Source organism: Lepidothrix coronata, unplaced genomic scaffold, assembly GCF_001604755.1.
Source record: "Lepidothrix coronata isolate B3197 unplaced genomic scaffold, Lepidothrix_coronata-1.0 Scaffold36, whole genome shotgun sequence".
Taxonomy (NCBI): Eukaryota; Metazoa; Chordata; class Aves; order Passeriformes; family Pipridae; genus Lepidothrix; species Lepidothrix coronata.
In genome coordinates, this window is record NW_016690216.1 from 3,468,961 (window position 1) to 3,489,012 (window position 20,052).

Consider the following 20,052-nt stretch of genomic DNA (forward strand, 5'->3'; position numbering starts at 1 on the left):
CCAAAATTTATCTAGCTTCAATTTCAAGACATTTCATCCTATTATAGCTTTGTTAGATCAAAGAATTCTGTATTATCAAACTACTTTTCTTGATGGCGGTAATTATAGGTAGATACTCATTTCGTAACCATGTCTGCCTTTAAAGTAAGCTCTCCAAGTATTAGAAGGCATGTGCTTGATTTTTGGCACAAGAACTGGATACTGCATTTGGCACTAGTGTAAGCACTACTGGAACAAAAGTAGTATTGCCTCCCCCATACCATTTGATATTCCCTTTTTAATGCATCCAAGAATTGCATTTGGCCAAGTGGGAGCTTATGTTCAGCTGACTATCCATCACGTCTCCTAACTTTCTCTCAAAACACTGATCCTTGGGATGGGCTCCCATTCTGTTTCCAGATGTATGACTTTACACTTGGTGATAGTGAAACAGGCTGTATGAGCTGGACACCAGCAAAGAAAAGAATATCAATTAACTGTAAGGCATATAAACCTTAGCACGCCTGCAAAATTTGTGAGTTGCTAACATTTCAGTCTCCTGTTGCTTCTCCAATAGCTATTAGGTAAAGCTTCTGGCTTCAGTTCTGAGGAACTAACAGGAAGATGTTGGTCATTTTGAAAGAGGAGAAGAGTTCACAGAAATTTTATTTCGGAATGTGTCAGCAGCTGGCAGTTATGGACAGCAAGTAACAGCATGTTTCCAAGAACCTGAACTTTATCATAGAATGTTGACAAAGGATCAGCATTATTGTTTAGGGACTAAACTCCTATCTGCTACATTTTTAACTCAAATTACCTCATAAATGCTCCAAAACTCATAGTGGATAGCGCCACATTTTCTACTGCCCTTAGCCATCAGATTACAAGCTGTTTCTGTAAATGCCTACTATGGGAGATGCCTGAAGAGCAATACCAAAAATCCTGAAGGCTATGCTCCTATAAAAGGTGACCAACTACATAGAAATACTGGCTTAAATACAGCTACACTTCAGTATTAGTTTCCACACTAACATTTTGCAGTTGTTATCTGAGAGGATTTCAGAGGCAGGCAAGAAAAATTAGTTGCTTAAGTACCATGAAAACCAAATTAACTTAAATTAACTTTATCCTCAACTAATGCTTCAGTCCATGTACTCCTTTAAATAAAATCTGGGACCTATAGGGCACTCTTATCAGCCAAACAAGGTCCTACAGCACTAATTTAATGAGTTAGTCTCCTACTTTCTATACCTATCATACAATGCCTGCTATCCATTTGAATGGCTTCATCATATTCATGCTTTTCTGTTAATATACTGGAACACAGGTATGAGTCAAAGAACTGAAAACTCTGTAGCAAAGTAATGGACAAACTGAACACTTTTCTCAGGTACATCCCCCCGGCATGCAAATTTCATTGCCCTTGTGTGCAATTCTGAATTAAGATTGTACTCTTACAAGATCAATTCCATTAGTTGTGCAAAGTAATTATTATATTTCTTACCATTTTTCCCTTCATCCGGCAACTTTTTGAAAATAGTTTTTTTCCCCTGTAAAACAGCTTATCACTTTATGAAGATGAAATACTTATATCATTTTCAACTCAAACTCATTAAGCCTCTTTCAAGCATGTACCAGTAGTCTAATTACTTCCACTGAATAGCTATAAGGAAATGCCAAATTCTTCTGATTTAGTGCAGTCAGCTTAAATGGACAAAGGTGTCAGTACTTCCATATTTAGACACAAGAAGTTGTGTTACTGTATTTTGGAGCTCGACTCACAACAGGGGAATTATCAGTTCAGGTTTTAGGACTCTGCTGTTCGAGTATCTGGAAACAGTGACCCATATGACTGACACTCAGCCCTTTTGCCAGTTCCTAACCACAGTCATAAACAAAAGCACCCAACTATTTTTAGTTAACATGCCATCATAATTTCCCAAGTTATTTTAAACCAAAACTAGCTTCTGACAAGCTTCAATAAACAAGCATTGCTGTTACAAAGTTTTATTTAGATTGAAGCGCAAAAAAAAGCTCTTGCACAACCTGGCATAAGAAATAAAAATCAATGCCAGCGATTTTTAAATGGAGATTCTTCACTGGTGATGTAAATACAGCTTGCCTGTACCTGAAAAAAGTGTTTCAGTCAGAGCAGACACAACTTGATCATCTGTTGCACCAAATGCCTTGGCAGGCTAAGACTCCTCCAGTAAAGTGCTTGCAAGATGAGAAATCAGTTTGAATGCAGTTACGTGTTTTACTAGTCCCAGTGCTTCAAATCTATTCAGTGCTACATCTACACATTATCAACAACTGCTCATATCATGAATCCTGCGGTCTCCACTTCTGTAAGATCTGCAGTAAAACACTGCAAACAAATTACGTCATTAAACTGAGTAATTATCTAGAATAATTTGCTATTTTGTAAAGTCTTTCATGCTTCCTTTGGTAAAAGATACCTAAATATGTTCAGTGCTGGAGGTAATTACAATCTTGAAATCAGGATCTTAAGATGTTAAGAACCAATTTACACTTGCTGCTTCTTTACATAGAAAAATTTTCACACAGCTTTTTGGTGCACTGCAACTATGTAGGAATCCTGCCCCCTTCACAGCATACAGCTCAGTATATAATTTACTGTATTTTTAGTCACAACAAAAATAAATGTTGCCACTCAAAACCTCATCTGTTACCTGCACAAATCCTTCCAAATTTTCTTCCTCCTAATGAGGGTAAACAGTATCTACATACTGCTAATTCAAACTATACATGGCTCTTTAAAGCAGATTACTCCAAAGTGAACCTGGCAACCATTGTCACTTCAGAAGAGGGTCACAAAACAAGACCAATGGAGACAACAGGCTGTTTTGTGCAAGATTGTTTTATTAACAGACCAGAGTTTGAAATATTTGCAGCTGGGCATCTGTTATCTGCAAGGAAAAAAAGAAAAAGGTTATCATTACGCACATGTAGATCGGAAACTACTTTGGCCATGTGAGAAAGTAATACATTTTTACAGTTTACAATCTGGGCTGAAAACACTCATTTCACAGGATTTAAGACTGCAGTAATCTTCCACACAATAACTAACTTCTAGATTAACATCTCTTCATGAGATGAAGACACAGATTCACAGAACCTGTGAAAACACAGACTTCAAGTGCCAGACCTCACAGGATAAACGTTTCTACCTTGAACCATTGGTACCTGAACTGGATACTTAAAGATGTCCGGAGACATTGTGCATATTCTAACTTTTGCTGCACTTTCATTTTAAGCGCATTTCATGGACTATTTACATACAAAACCAAAAAGCTGACTTGAGATGAGTTCCTGTAAAGTTTGCTTGAGAAGAAATGAAATTCAATATGTGGCCAATACTGAATTGTAAAAATTTGCTATCAAGTACTATGCTCTTTCCCCCAAATCTATATAAAGGAATCAGTTCTCAAAGTCTATTTTTTAATTCATTTGAGACTATCACTTAAGTAATAAGAAATAAAGACAAATAGCAGGAAACCATGTACATATAAGAAAGAGGAATACTAGTCTTCAGATACACAACCCTTCATAATGACAGTATTTAAAGAGTACTGTCAGCACATCACCTGAACCTACTACTCTAGTTGCCCATTACCTCAGTAGAAACTACAATGTTGGGTTTCTTCCTACCTGTAAGCTACTTGTATTTTTAAGCATGCACTCTATTCAAAGCAGTAGGAAAACAGCAGGAGTAGAAAGTGGAAAAGACAAGAACAGTCAGTTATGTTAGATTTACAAAGTTATGTATGTTTTATGTTTGCAGTCGAAGCAGAACAACTGCTTGTAAACATAAAATAAGAAACTGCATGGTCCCTTCCCAAATTAAAAGATGGAGTAAAGCCCTGATGTATGTCACTTACGTGGGATGCTGAGCTACAAGTCCAACAAAAAAACGCAAGGAACCAGCTGAATATCCCTAGTTTCTCTGCCAATGTACTAACCCTCACAGGCATTTACACTGCAATAGTGAACTAGAAGCCTCCCTCCTGTAGAAAGGCTACTGAAAACAAGACCACCAGTATACATCTGATGTTTGGCAGGGAAGATGGAGAAAGGATCTACCCTGACAGAAAAGCTGCAGTGTTTCCATTAAAAACCAGCAGTTTCCATCTTATACTCAAAAAACAGACAGAGGCATAGGGTGAAACTAGTTTTCCCTAATCTTGGTTATGAAGCCTCATGCACTTACTTCAGGGAAACCTCTGCCAATACTGAACCTTCTGCCACCAGCAGCAAAATTTCTACAACACTACTACTATGGGTAACATAACATCACCCCAGACACCAAACGTTACGGCAATTCCACTTCTCAAAGCTACCCACTTCTTCCCACAATTGACCTAAAGAGCTTTGTAAGAGCACTGTCCCCGGTAAGCAACTATTTTCCTAAAATGCCATGTAACCAGTGCTTTAAAACTCTGCTGACTTCAGAGATGGAGGTAACAACAAAACACGCAAGAACCTTGGGGGGGGTGAAAACTGAAGAAGACAGCAGCCTACAATAAAGCTTCAATAAAAGCTGTCAATCAAACAGAAAGTATTTCCTAGAACTCCTTTTGTTCCTTGGACAGACATCAGACCTCAATGAGCTCAGCTTGCTGTGCCTTGTTGGCTGTAAGAATATTTTTAAAAGACTTGAGAAAAAAAACAAAGCAAAGCAAAACTTTCCTCCCTTCATAAACTTTCATTTCTGAGAACTCATCCAAATAGCAACTGCACCTGTTTTACGCTGTAAATTCAAAACACTACGTACCTTTTTTATTAACTAACACTCGAAGTTAAGAATTCCTAAGTAAACTGCATATCTGATGTAAAAGGAAAACCAAAACCCTATAGAAAACAAACATCACCAAAAAACCCAAATAAACCCCAACAAGCCAACCAAAAAACCTTCTCAGCTTTGGAAGAATCAATTCAGGGAGAATTGGGTCTTTGCCTGTTATCCCTTCAAAGCACCCTAACACAACGAAGTTTTCTTCCAGCAACCTGTCACAGTAAAAGGGCATTTATCCTTAACTTAAAATAAGGTAGGGGCAACACCAAAGCTAGTTTAGTGTGTAAAAAGCAAAGGCAAGAACTCTGAAAAAATTTTGGCTTTGAACGGCTGAGACTTTTCACTAAAGCAGCAACAGTAGAATGACAACAATAGATGAGATAGATCGTTTGAACTAGATCCTACCTTTGAACTAGATCCTGCCTTCAGGACTCAGATGTCACTGTAAACTACCTTAAGGGTTAACTCTTCCCATTTCTAAATGGCAGACAACTCAAATGGGCAAACCGGTCTTTCAAAATTACCATCTTGGTCATCATACATGAAAGCTCTAACTGAATCTTTCTGAAGCTTGAACAAGCTGAAAATTTAGACCAGTCCTAAACAGGCTTTTATAGACAACCTGAAAAAACACTGTACTTGTAACCACAAGACTTCGATCAAATTAAGAATTCATTAATAAGGGCTGAAAGTTTTAGCCAAGATCTCAAGGCTTTCCATCTTAAAACCAAATAAAGTTTTAAAGCAAGTTATTGGTAATGTTTGTATTTCCTAAACATATCAGATACAATGATAATTTAATTTCTTCACAAATGTTTAAGCTTAAGTAAAACTTCAAAAATAAAACAAGAACGCTGTATTGTCCAAGTAGATTTATACTGTAGGTACCACCCAAGCATGAGTGAGCATCTATTAATCCTAAATGTCTGACAATAATGGCAGCAGCCTACAGAGCAGAGCTGGAACAGTAGATTGCCCTTGGCAATTATCTCACCATTAGTTCATTCTCCTTATGAGCCTGTTGATCTGGTCTTCTCTGTTACCAGCATCTCCACCTTCCACAAAGTGGATCGTTTTCTTCTTCATTCCACCCCGAGGAGAGGACAACTTGAAGGGCCAAAGGAAGTTGTTCACAACTTTGAAATTCTTGCCAACAGTGTAAATTTCATGGATCACATCTTCCATGCAGATGATGCCAAGCTTTCCTAAAATTCAGAAACATTGTTTTCAGAAAGACTACAGAGCCACCAGTCAATAACAAGCCAAAAATTATCACGTTGTTACTGTCATGCCTCCTTATTTTGAGAAACTTCAGGAAGTCAGAAAGCAGTCACTGAATGACTGACTTTTCCATTTAAAATGGACTTGCTGCAGCCAACTCGACATTTAGTTGGCACATTTGGAAAGAGGCATCAGTTTCAACTGTTAAATATTTGCAACCAGCAATGAGGAACAACAAAAAACAACGACTCTTAGTGAATCTTAGGAAAGTACTTTCAAGAAAAGCTAGATTAAATACACTTAAACCACAGCTATGAGTGGCCCACAAAAATTCATTAAACTATTTAGTTAGGCTGTTGAATAACGCAACAGCATGTTTCCTTAATGCCTTTCCAGTCTTCAGCAACATGTTACAAGTTAACTGCTCATAAAATACACTGGTAAAAAGAAAAGTGATTAAAACACAATACTTGTAAGTTTATAATCTGCAGATCTATTGCACTGGAAAAGGAACAAACACGACACAGCCTAATTTGAAGCAAAATGCAAATCAAGAGCCAAAAAAGGGAGAGATTAAAGCATTTGCTTTCATTCATCCTGGCACAACTGCAAAAGGAGCCTCCTGGAACAGTCCACATCCCAACAATTCATCACCACCCTTCATTTTTACTAAATACACTGATCGCTTTTACTAGCTAGTTCTTCTTTTAGCAAGTTCAGTCTGTTTACCAGATCACAAAGGTCTATGACAAAATGTCTAACATTAAGCCTGAAAGTTCAAAGCTATGGATGATGATTCTTTCCTGCTGCAGCGCTTTTTCATTACTGAAAGATCTACTGAGCTATTAAAGGTCAAGGAGTTTACACTTAAAATTACAAATTTAAAATCCTAGTATACTCCAGAGACACACAAGGACCAGCTCAGCACTGATCACCCCAAGGCACCAAGCTGGTGCCTGGTTTTGCTGAGCAGTGTTTACCAAGGCGCTTCTGAATCAGGCGGTTGTCAGTGAGAGCGATGCGCTGCTTGTTGATCTTGCCGTAACCGCGCTTGTAGATCAACTCGTGCACAGACTTCAGGTTGGGGTACCTGCAACAGTCAAGTTAAAAAAAAGAAGTCTTTGCAAGCCACATTCCAGGTTAACATCCCTGATTTAGACTCCCATAATAAACAATTAAAGATCATTTCAGCATGTCCCAAATGTAAATGCAAAAGCAACAGGGAAGCAAATTTTACTCACACCAAGTTCCCAAGAACACCAGTATGAGAGCGCATTCATATCCATCAAACATTACCTTTAAAGCACTTCCTTAATCATGTTTTCAATTCAAAGGAAGGAAAGTACACTGAAGATAAAAATATCTTGCAAGTCCAGCATAGCAAACCACAAAAGGCTTTCAACATTTGCACACTGATCGGGTAAAACTGGCCATTTCACTCACCCCCAGGCAATGTAGGGCTCCACAATCCGCAACATGTTGATAGAAGCTTTGTTGAGCTTTACAAATGTGCCATTAAAAATCTGACGCAGGCGAAGAAGCTGCAACACTTTGCGGACCTTAGGGCTGACACCATTGGTACTGGAGAACAGAGGGGAAAATCCTCAGTTATCAACATCCCAGAAACACTAGGGAACAGGTTAAAAAAGACACAACAGCACTGTTCCCACATAAAAAAACATCATTGTTTCGGCAATGACACAAAGCAAGCTTAGTAATTAACTTACTATCTATGTATATTTCAGTGTTAAGTTAAAATATCTACTTCCATGAAATGAATTGAAAGTATTGTACTGAAACAACTTAGAACTAGCCTTGTACTCTCCTGAACATAATTCTTCCAATCACATCTTCTGTTAGTTTTTTGTAACATCTTACCGAAGAATTAAACAAACACTTGAAAAAAAGTTCAGTAGAATGTCTGGGAATAAGGACAGGTAATTTTATCAAGCTCAAGGTGAGACAGAACAACTGTCTGCACGTATTTGCAGCATTGTCTTCTTAAAAATCAGGGATTCCTAAAGACAACAGACAGCCAGCAAAATGATTTGACACTTAATTACAAACACCTCTGGTGCATGTACAACATACTGCCACCCACTGCCCAAGCCACTGGTGGAAGGCTTGATCTTATTTACATATGTAAGCCCTCAAAACACAGAAGTAACAGGAAAGTTAACTCCAGTGCTTTTGAACATAAAATTCCTTACACCTGTACTCAGCCTTACCCTCTTATCCTGATCACAAACGCCAGTTTTGGCTCGGCTGGGACATAGTAGTTGCCAGCTTTCCGGGCCATCCTGGCCATGCGGATCTCCTGCCGGTACATGTGCCTGTACTCCTTGTGGTAAGCCTGGGCTCTGGCATAGATGAGTTTTCTCTGTGCCTTACGGTACTGCAATATATTGGGAATTGCTTAGGGTTACATAAAGCTTTTAAACACATAAAATCACCTTCAAATAATGTGCCACATTCTAGAACTTCATGCAAATAACACGGTTAAAGTATCTCACAGCTCAGAACAACCCTCACTGATGCTCTCTCTAAAGAGCCTGGCAGGCTGTTACACAGCAGTGCTACTCTGCCTTGAACACTGTTATCATTCCCAATCCTTCATTCAGGAACTGTAGGAACAGGACAAGGAGTAATGGGTACAAACTAAAAGAGAGGAAATATAGGTTAGATATTATGAAGAAATTCTTTACTGTGAGAGTGGTGAGACACTGCCCAAGGAGTTTGTGGATGCCCCATCCCTGGAAGTGTTCAAGGCCAGGCTGGATGGAGCTCTGAGTAACCTCGTCTAGAGGGAGGTGTCCCTGCCCATGGCAAGGGATTGGGACTAGGTGATCTTTAAGGTCCCTTCCAATCCCTTAATATTCCATGATTCTATGATCATGCATCAAGGTCACCCTCACAAAGGCTGTAACCTCTTGCCTTGTACAAGACTAACTTCAGTGTGACAGACAATTGTACACTTGAACCTTGACTGCCTGAAACTGGTCTGTTATCAACCAAAAAAGCACATTTTAGTCCAAATCTTGAAGAAAATATCAACATGCTTGTCCTAAATACCATGTATTGGATCACATCAGCAGTAGCAGCAACTGATACTGTAACAGACAAACAATCTAAGTCACGGGATCAACGAATATTCACCTTTTTTATAGCCAAAATCTTCTTCTGCCGTTTGGCTTTCAAGGCCGCATAAGCCTGCCGCTTCTTCAGCAGGCTCTCGGGCACAGAGGGCACCTTCTTTGCTCTAAGAGGAAACAGAAACAAAAAACACCTTTTAGCCGAGATGAAAAAACCCAAAGAACACTGTTCCATACAACAAACACCAATGCTGTCTCTTTAACACGAGGTGTGCACAAGCCTCACTGCCTCCAGACACTTCACTGCAGCGTCTTCCTTGTTCCCACTGTTCCCAGGCCCAGAGCAGTGTCCCACGACATTTCCGTGGGACTGAACTAGGTGATTTCCTGGGTTCAGAACCTACACAGTTCCCCTTTCAAGACAAGGAACCCTGAAAGACCAACTGCTGAGCTGCACATAACCTTTGTGGATAGATGACTGCACAGACCAACACCACTCCAGTGGCAAATTTTTTTCCTTACCTTGCTATAGCGCAATTTGTAATAAAACAAAGACTGGTTCAAAGAGAATTTCTGTTTAATAAACATTTCAACAAGTGCTTGAAAAGGACAAGCAAATTTAGCAGCACTCTGAAATTTATTTCATAGCACTTTAAAGTTGTTTGGCTATTCAGGGAATCACAGGATGGGTCAGGTTGGAAGGGACCACAGTGGGTCATCTGGTCCAATCTTCCTGCTCTGCTCCCAGAGCACACTGCACAGAATTGCGTCCAGATGGTTCTTAATATCCCCTGTGAGGGAGATTCCACAGCATCTCTGGGCAACCTGTTCCAGTGATCAGTCACCAACATAGTAAAGAAGTTCTTCGTATTGAGGAACTTCCTGTGCATCAGTTTCTGCCCGCTGCCTCTTATCCCAGAAATTTTAAAGTCTCAGACGCGGCAAAACTCGCCAGCGCAGACTTTACAGAGCTGCAATCACCCGGGCGAGCTCCCGCTCCAGCGCGATCCCTCCCTGCTCCCGCTTCAGCACACCCCTGACCGCGCTCCCGACCGTCCCGGAGGACTCTGTCGCCCAGCCCGCACCCTCGGCCCGCCCGGGGCCCGCTCCCTCTCCCGCCCCGCCGAAGGCCGGCGGCCGCAGCAGGGCCAGGCCGGGCCGGGTCGGCTCTATCTCCGCCGCGCCGGACCCTCCTCTTCCGCCGCTGTCGGCCGCGGCGGAGGCCCGGCGGCCCGGGGGCGGCGGGGGCAGTGGCCAGGCGGCGCAGTGGCGGCGGATGGGCCCGGATGGCAGTGGATGGAGCAGGAGGGAGGGCACTCACTCCTTGTCCGCCATCGCAGCGCCGGAAGAGAGGGGCGTGCGCGTGCGCGGCGAGCTCTTAGCCCATTCGTCCGCGCAGGCGGGGCCTTGCGCGCCGCCAGGACCCCGGGCTCGGGCGTCCGCCGTTGTGCCTGACCGGAGGGCGGGCGATGGGGTGGTCGAGGAGTGCCTGAGGTAAAAGTGTCCCCGTGTGGTGGGGCTGGAGCCGAGCGTGTCCCGGGACTGGCCGTAACCTGGGATTCAGTGTGTCCCGGGACTGGCCGTATCCTGGGACTGGCTGTGTCCCGGGGACTGTGTCCCAGGCCCGGCGGGAGCCGTCCTTTCGCCAGACTCAGCCTTCCCTGCAGGAGGCTGGGAACGAGCTCTGCGGTGGCGGGGCTCCCAGGGCGTCTCGCATCAGGCAGGATTTCCCCTATTCCAGGCTTAACCCCTGTGCTTAAAGCCTACGGGACGCTACCTCCCGCCCGCGCTCGGTACCGAGGCGGGGATGAGGCTGAGAGCGGGGAAATTCCACTCCCTCCGGGCCCCAGCAGCATACCCCCGGAAGCCGGGAGGGAGAGAGAAGCGGGGCGCCCTGCCCAGCTCCGGAACCGGAGCGCTTTCCGCAGGAAAGCCCGGGGATGCCGGAGATGTTCCCGTCCCTGCGGCTGGAGCTCGGCTCTCGGCCGTGCCGCCCACTGCGCGGGCAGGATCGTTCGCCGGGATGCGCGGGGAAATGGGAACTGCGGGCTCCGTTTGTGCCGGGATGTGCTTTCATTAGGTTGGGCATCTTTTGGGCTCGCCATAGGGAATTAGTAACTGCACAGGTAGAGAAGGGAGGCGGCTCGAGAAACAGCGCTGCCCAGCACGGCGCTGCGGCTTGTAAGGCTGCTTAAGGCTGTGGCTCGTAGGTCTGATCCTATTCTGATCCTACCTGTGCTCCTAAAATCCCCTAGGGAGGCGCTGGCACATCATTACACACGTACGGGAAGAAGGGAAATCATTGGAACTCTGAGCAGCAAAGAACTGTCCGGTATAAAAGAAGTGTGGGCAGCAGGGCTGGGAATAAGGAATGCCGAGCTCTGCGTTTGCTGTTTTTATTTGTTGTCTGTTGACAACACGCAGAGGTGCCGGGTGGCACTAACACCCGAGAACGTTATTGAGAATACTCGGGATTCTAGTTACAGTTGTATCGATGCTGATTTTTTAAAATAGCAGTATTTTGTGCTAATATCACTTGATCTCATTAGAAATATTATAAAAGGGAGTGATTAAAATCATGCAAATATGAACTAAAACACCTGCAATATCTACTAAGGAAGAGGTTGTCTGCACATTTTTTCAAAACTTTTGAACTCGAATTTCTGCTAAATCCGAGAGGCAGCAGTCACAAATATAAAGCTCCAACAACTTTTCTGAGAACTGGTGGCTGCGCAGGGAACAAAAGGGCACCGTAGGAAGAAAGGGACGCGGCTGCAGGCGGGCAGAGACAGTGGGATAAGTCCTGCTGGTCCACGTGTGGGAAATTGCAAGGGCACGCTCTGCTCCTCATCCTCTGGAGCTGGAAGATGCCCTGGAGCGGGATGCTCGGGTGCCGAGGGGCCGCAGGGTGCCCATCTATAGGGAGAGGCCGCTGTTGTCGCACAGAAAAAAAACCACGTTCCGTGTGCTGGCACCTGTGAGCTCCCACTTCAGTCTGTGGCTAGTGAGATACCAGTGGCCCTAAAGCTGGCTGACAGACCGAAAAACCATCGGGGTTTTGTTCAGCAGAGAAACCCGAGGCCCGCGGGTCCCGGGCATCCTGCGGGGATCCCGGCGGCTCCCGGCCACTCGCCGCTGCCCCGAGCACGGACCTTCAGCGCCCGTCCGTGCTCCCCCGGTCCGCGCTGCGGCAGCTGCGCCGCTGCCCGGCCGCCCTCGGCCACCCCGAGATGGCGCTGCGACGGGCGCCGCGCACCCCGGGACATGTAGTCTCAGGCCGGGGGCGGGGGGAGCCGCCGGGATTCCCGCCCCGAGCCGCGCGAAGCTCCAGCCGCTCCCACTCCCGTTCCCGGCGGGGACCTCCCTCGTTGGCGGGGCGGGGCGTGGCGGGGGCGGAGGGTCCCGGGAATGCGGGGCGGGATGGGCCAGCCCAGGGGCGGGGCTCGGCCGCCCTGTCCGCTCTATATAGAGGGCCGAGCGAGCAAGATGTGCACTGCCAGTAGCGGGGCCGCGGGCGGGACGGGACAGGGCGGTGGCAGCAGCGGGCGGGCAGAGCCGCGTCCGGGCTCCTTCCTCGGCGTGTGTGACTGAGGCGGGGCACAGGGTGCCGAGGGCGGAGAAGGGGAGCTCGGCGGCGGGACCCCGGGAGCGGAGCCTCCCTCGGCGCCCTCAGCGGGCGGTCTCGGGCAGCGGCGGCCCCAGGTGGGGGAGCCGGGCGGCGAGGAGGCTCCGAGCCGCCGGCCCCGCGGATCCCCCCGCGCTCCGGCAGCATGAACATCCTGCTGGAGTTCTTCGTGGTGACTTTCCGAGTGCTGTGGGCGTTCGTGCTGGCCGCGGCCAAGTGGCTAGTGCGGCCCAAGGAGAAGAGCGTGGCGGGGCAGGTGTGCCTGATCACCGGGGCGGGCAGCGGCCTGGGCCGCCTCTTCGCCCTGGAGTTTGCCCGGCGCCGGGCGCTGCTGGTGCTGTGGGACATCAACACGCAGAGCAACGAGGAGACGGCGGGCATGGTTCGGCACATCTACCGGGAGATGGCCGAGGAGGCGGCCACCGCCGCCCCCAGAGGTAAGCGCCGCGCTGCTGGGGCGGGCTCCGGGCGCTGCCCCTCGCCACTCACCTGCCCGGCCTGGGGCCGCCTCACCAGCGGTGGGCCGTGAGAGCTACTCCGGGCCGGAGACCGCCGGGTGCGGGGGTGTCGGACCCCCGCGGCTGCCGCTGCCAGGCAGAGCCGGCCCCGTTCCCGCAGCGCTGAGCGCAGACCTTTTTCGCGCAGCCTCGGGCTCCAGCGGCGGCTCTAAAACCTGTGGCTTTTCTTAAAGCGCTTTGACAGCGGTGGTAAATAGCCGAGTTCTTGTGTACTGCGCTGACACCGAAGTAAATGGAAGTTTTGCTGGTTTGGGATTGTATTTGCTATTTACATTTGACTACTTGTTTGAATGTCAAAAAGCGAGTAAGAACTTTATTGCTCCCCCACCCCTTCTGTTCTCTTGTCTGTGTTCTTTAATAGCTGGTGATGGAGAGGAAGATGCGCTGCCCCATTGCAACTTGCAGGTTTACACCTACACCTGTGATGTGGGCAAAAGAGAGAATGTCTACTCGATAGCTGAGAGGGTCCGCAAGGAGGTTGGCGAGGTGTCTGTCCTGGTTAACAATGCTGGTGTGGTCTCCGGGCACCATCTTCTGGAGTGTCCTGATGAGCTTATTGAGAGGACCATGATGGTCAACTGCCACGCGCACTTCTGGGTAACTATAAACTCCTTTCTGCCCTTTTTGGCAGTTAACTTTGGGAAATAAACTGTTGTTGCTTAACTTCTTGAGATCTGCGCTTTCTCCTTTTCATTTGCAAGCTCACTGCTTTGGGGATTTCTTATTCTGAACTAACTTTTCTGTTTAACAGGAATCATGGTATTAAGTTTGCTAACAAATAGTTTTAAATCAACCATATCCTCCCAGAATCCAGAGTTCAAGTCTTGTGCCCATTTCTGTAGCTCTGGATATGAAAACCTTTATAAGCATAACCTCTGAATCTGCTTAAAGGTTATTACTGTTAATGAATGGCTTCTCAGCCTTCCTCACATACTCTTCTGCCAGCACACTAGCAGCTTTAAGGTGCTGTTTTAATGACGGCTACAATAGCAAGCTTGCACATTTCTGGAAAAAATGTTCAAAACTCCTGCTGGAAACGTTGTTTGAATTGCCTTGGAGGCAAATTGTTGCTTTTGAAGGCTGGGAGGAAAAGCGAAAAAGATTTCTCAAGAAATCAAGCCAAGAACACTTTTTCAGGAATCCTGCGTATTTGTCCTCATAGCTTTCTCTGAGGGCTGCCTGTAGAAGTAAGAAAATCTTTAATATGGTTTTTGGGATGGTATTGTCTCCATAGCTAGCAGATGCTAATCGAGGAGAACAAGCTATGTGATCTTACTCTTTTTGTCCATCTAAATCTTGTTTTCCTGTGTGGTTTATTTTTAAACCCACACTGGTGTGGCGTTACATAAATTGGAGTGTTGAAGGAGGGCATGATGCACACTTGGGTTAGCATTAGCTGTCAGACTGAGACCATTGTTAGTATTAAAACTGCTCTTTGATTCTTCAAATAAGGTTATGAAATACACTTGCATAACAATGAAAGGATTAAGCAATCTGAAATATATTTCAACTTAAACCTTCTTTTATTGGTCTTACCTGTTCATAATGAAATTTTGTACAAAGCTGCATCTTCAGAACTTAGAAGGCCCTCCCAAACTGAACTTTCTTAATGTGGAAGTGAAATGCTGTTTCATAACCCTAAAGGAGCCCCTTCAAATCTGCACTGTGAAACACTTAATGGCAGAGCAGTCTCTTTCCAATGTATTGTAAAGCTTGCAGAGAGAGTGCTTAAACTTCAGTGCATACAAGATGGTATGTTTAGAAACACTTGAGCTCTGAAAGTATATTTTAAGGCAATCTGAAAGGTTCTGAGAAAGCTCATGTGACTTCTTATAATTAAGAGCTCTGCATGTTCCCCTTCATAAAAGTTAAGTTGGTGCTTAAGCCAATAGAGATGTGCACTAGATTTAATGACTGTTATTGATGTGGTTTAAATGCCAAATCGACAGTTCCAAGAGCTCTAAATTATGACATCACTATGAGTTAAAATATGGGAGGATCCTAAATTCTCCAGCTGTTCTTCCTTCAGGCCTAAGTCATACACTTATTTATAACAGTTTCAGAAACCTTTTTAAAGCACTCTGTGTGTTCTGAGTCTCTTATAGTAATAGGAAACTAAACTTAGAGTCTAGTAGTGCTGATTGGGTTTCCATAAGAGCTCCATTCATCCCTAAATGTTAGCGTGAAGTAACTTGAAAATTAAAAAAACAATTAGTCCAATACTCCAAGAAGGTATAGCTAAGTCTGAACTGTGGAACTTGAGAATTTGGGTTAAGTTTTTAAAGAGCAGTCAACACCCTTTATATTTAATTGAGGATCTGTTCATATGTACACTTCCTGTAGATCCTGTGTCTGTGTCCTGCTTTGCTTTTCCGCTTTTCTTTTGCTGTTGGCAGAGCTCTCTTCCTTGTGTTCCACTCCACAATCCCAGAAAAGGTTGGCTTGACCAATAGTGGGTGGACTTCTGTTGAAAGTAATACTACTTAATTCAGAAGATATCATCTGAATCAGCTGATTTGAAGCCAACTTTTTTGATGCAAGTCAATGCTGACTTAAATAGAACAATGTGTCTAGATGTGTGAAGTCTTATATAGCTAGTCTTTTCCATGTCAGCTAAACTGGTGGTCCAAAAGCAAAGCTAATACTCTGGAGCATTATGTAGGCTTTTAACTATTCTTGGAGGGTGTTTAGTCCAAAAAGCTGTAAATGGATTTTGTAAAGACATGGCTCTTGCATGTATTATTGCTTCAGTAGTTAAGTTTCTGTACTTTCTGGGGTTTTGCTTCTTTGGTTTTTTTTTTTACTGTGGTTCAGGGGAAATTCTTTTTCATCCCTTGATCATTAATCAAGCCTCACTGTGCTTCTATATAAAAACTGAAAATAGGGCTCTAGTACTGTTCCCTTGAAACATCTGACATAAGATTGATTGCCTGCTCTCCATGCAGAATGCAGGTGATCTGAGCTTGCTTTTCTGTTAGCAGCTACCATCTGAAGGCTGCCCAACTTCTGCAGTAGGTGGTGACATGAAAATCTGTCACTGTTTTGCTGTTGTGACTTCAACTGGGCTGTGTACCATATCACAAACTGGCAGTCAAGAGATCCTTAGCATGCCACAGCCTAAACAGATGCTTTCCATTTTGCTGACATTTATGATTTGTGTAATCCTTACTATGAGTGTTCTATATAAACATGTCACCACTGCATCATGTAGCAATTTCCACAGCATAAAATCCACTGCAGTATTAAAAACCTGTTATTTCATGCTGTGATAACTTGAATGCTTCTGATATTGAAAACATAGGGACAAAATCCGTTCCTGGTTTGAAACAAGCCAGCTCTGGTTTATTATAATTTGCAGATGCATAAAATTGTAGCAGGAGTGTAACACTATCTTTCCTGCCAGTCTGTTGCAAGAACAATAAGTTAGTTGGCTGCACTTGTCAATTATTAGAACTGAACTTCCGCAGACTAAGAAGTTTTCTTCCTGTCATATGTCAGGATTCAAATTTTTAAAAATGTTAAAGCACAGTATAAGTTAAAGCTGTTGCTTAATCAGTTTTTAGGTAATATAGGGGGTTTTTTTTCCTGTAGTTTTACAATAAAGCTTAAGATTTGGTTGTTGGGGCAGGGGCAAGGGTGAGGTGATGAGCAGGGTCTGAAAATCTCTTACATGAAGGTCCTCTTATACAACAGATCCACAGTATTCAGCTCTGAGAGAACAGTGATCTGTGTTTCTGTCATGTGGATACTCCAAATCCTTCAGCTTCATCTCCTCCTAGAGTTCTCTTCAACTTACCAAAAGGGGGAAGCAAAAGCATTCTCCTCTAGCTCTGTCATATAAAAAAAAAAAAATCCATGTAGAGAGAGACTAGGACCCAGAGTTTTTAAAGCCTTGTGTACTCCTTTCTTAGCTGGAGTAGTTACATTCATTTATTTACAAATTACTTGATTTTTTTTTTTTAAATGTATGCTGGCATATCTGTAGGAATTTTGAAGTAATTTTTTAAGTGGCCTGCCCTTGATACAGGAAGAGATAAATACTAATTAAAGAGGGAAATATTAGTAAGTATTTAGGGCATTTGTGAATAGCCTAAAAACTCTAAAATTTAAATATACCTCAGAAACATGGTTAATACAGAGTTACTAAATCAAATACCCATTTATGCAGCTGCTGTTCTTATCAGCCTAATTAGACTGAGAGGATTGCTTGGAGAGTAACAGTGGCTTATAGTTGTCTATAATATATCAGAAATTATGTGTTGTAATTGTAGTCTCTTCAAGCTCCTTGGTGTTAAATAAAGCTCACTGATGCCTGTGGTTTGTTTAGTTCAAATATGGAAGTATTACACTTAATGTGCACTCTGAATCTTCTATAGAAGAAAAAGCATCTTATGTTATTTGAAACTATACCATGCTGAGTCTTGTGGCCTATTAGCATAGCAGATTAATTTTTGTCATCAAATCTAGGATTCAGACACCTATGATCAAATACAGAGACAATATTCCACCGAAGGGCCAGGTAGCTATATTTAGTATTTTGAATGAGTGGAGTTAGCAGCTTTAATTGATTTTGATTTTTTTTTTTTTAAATTTCATGATAATGTACCCCAAGACACACAAGTGTACTTACAAAATTTAATCTACATGTTCTTGACTTTTTTCCATTGAAAAATGAGTTGGATCAAGTTCAAGCAAAACATATGTATGTGATCCAAAAAGTATCATCAAAACTAACTCTTCCCTTGCAAAATTATTCCAACTACATGCCACCAGTAAATTACCCTGGACAGCACATGTGTTTCATATACTGTGGTAGCATGCTGGGTAGTGAGTATGAAGGTAAAAGCAATCATACTCTTAGCTATGGAAATAGTCATATTAGTCATACTTAAAACTTATAAGTGCTTTGTTAGGGTTCTGCTGCTCATATGTTCTTGGGTTCATTTCTCAAGAAAATTGAGGGAATCTATCAGTTGAGAAAATACTGTCTTACAGATGCATGCCCCAAAATCTGCACTTTCCCACTTTATAAAGTAATGTACTTAACACAAGTTTTGGACAATAAATGAATGCATATATATTTCTGAAGCTGGAGTAAGCACAAGACTAGCAGTTCAGAGCTTTCCTCACAGATTTATGTCATGGTCTGTGAGGACTTGTCTAGCATTGTGTCAAGCACAGTTGTCACCATCATGCAATCTTTAATTTTGTGACCTGTATCTTACAATCTGTGTATCTATGTATCTATAATTTAGCTTTGTAGTCATATTTTATTTATAGTGATCATTCAAACTTTTGATTTTTTTTTTTTGTAAGTCTTCTCTTCCTTTTTTGGTGAGGTTACCAACCCAAACCATTTAGTTAGGTACCTGTATGTCTGAGCTTTGGCCATAGCAGCAATCTTGTATCAGTTTCAGAGTAGTCACAGATGGGGATAAAAATGACTTAGGCAATGTACTCATCTGAAGAGCCATCATTCATAATTAAGCATGTTGAGATGGGGTGGTAGGTAAGTCTTAGTCTTTTGCAAAACACCTCTTCATTTGCCTTGAGTAGGAATCATATAAGTTTGAGCATCTATAATTGAGATTCCACAGTACTGCTGACCGAACTGTAGTTGTTCCACGTGTTTCTCAGCTCTGGTCTCTGAGGGTTGTTGAGGCTGTTCCATCCTGCTTCTTCATTGTCTACTGTATTTTGATGACAAATGAGTAGTTACATATTGAGGAGTCTGAGCAAAAGAGATTATAGCACTCTTAGTTAATTGGCATGATTTCCATCAGGGCTGTGGGAAATCATATTGAAGATTCTTTGAATGTGTTACAACACCAACCTTCCTACATATACTTTCTGTGCTAGGGCATCTTCCTTGCCTGGTAGAGAATGCTGACTTCTTTTATTCAAATGGCACCTGAATTTGTGCATTTCCCTTCCCTCTTGTTGATGATGTAAAGTATTTGATTTTCATCCCAATTAGTTAACAAATCTAAAATGACCATTCAGAATGTTTTTCTTACACTGCTTCAGTCATACCTGAGGTTTTTCAATAGCTTCTCTCGGAAGTACTTTGGAATTTAATTTGCTGCACCATTTGAAAGGTGTCTGGATCTTAAACTCTCAAAGAACAGAAAATAGAGATTCTCAGATTGTGACGCATTAATTGTTTGTTGCCTGTAGATGGGTGTCCAAGATGGTAGCATGAAGTGTGATCAGCCAGTTACTTCCATGCACTAAACTATATAAAGCTTGAAGAATTTAGGTGAAAACAGTAATATGTTTCACAGAAAAGCAGTGTGAAATTTCTGTTAAGAAAAGCTGTCCTGAGGAGACCATGCCAAGACTTCTCAAACTACTTGAAATATATCTGAAGTATTAATTATTAGCAGCTTGCAATTCTACAGCCATCTAAAATAAAGCTGGAGTTGCAGTATGGCTTGCAGAGGTAAGCACTTGGGATAATCTCACTCCTCAATCTTCTGTGACTTTTTCTGGGGGTCAGAGGCATGTCAGCAAACTGTATGAATATTTTCAGGATTGCTAATCTACTCTGAAAGCATGGTCCTGGATGAGCGAGCAGTGTGATGGTTAAATTCCTCCTTCTTATGGAATGAGGTAGGTCGGCTGAATAAGCACAAACCTCTGCCCTGACATTGGTCTGCAATTGTGCTGCTGCTTGTGAAGGCTTTGGGGAGACAGGAAAACCTTGAATGGGATGATAGTCTTTGACGGCATGGTGCCTAACCTTGCTAGAAGCGGAGAGAGTGGCTCTTCAGTGTTTCAGTGAAATACTCATCTAAAGAT

The 20,052-nt window shown here is 43.5% G+C and overlaps 2 protein-coding genes across 3 annotated transcripts in view; one reads left to right on the forward strand and one right to left on the reverse strand.

The window, feature by feature from the left end:
• Positions 1–2,842: 2,842 nt before the first annotated feature.
• Positions 2,843–10,553, reverse strand: RPL7 (ribosomal protein L7). The gene is made up of 7 exons (XM_017812435.1): positions 10,430–10,553; positions 9,173–9,275; positions 8,245–8,411; positions 7,460–7,597; positions 6,997–7,106; positions 5,790–6,000; positions 2,843–2,909 (listed from the first exon to the last, which is right to left on the reverse strand). Exons 1-6 carry the CDS (start codon positions 10,441–10,443, stop codon positions 5,792–5,794), a joined length of 741 nt encoding a protein of 246 aa, XP_017667924.1. The 5' UTR covers positions 10,444–10,553; the 3' UTR covers positions 2,843–2,909; positions 5,790–5,791.
• A 2,077-nt stretch (positions 10,554–12,630) lies between these two features.
• RDH10 (retinol dehydrogenase 10 (all-trans)) overlaps positions 12,631–20,052 on the forward strand; it is a 33,371-nt gene continuing 25,949 nt past the window's right edge. For both annotated transcript variants that reach the window (XR_001874324.1, XM_017812546.1), the window contains exons 1-2: positions 12,631–13,170; positions 13,613–13,848. Coding sequence is in view for 1 of the 2 variants with exons in the window: in XM_017812546.1 (XP_017668035.1) it covers positions 12,879–13,170; positions 13,613–13,848 (528 nt within the window). In the remaining variant the exon portion in view is untranslated. The remainder of the gene's footprint in view (positions 13,171–13,612; positions 13,849–20,052) is intronic.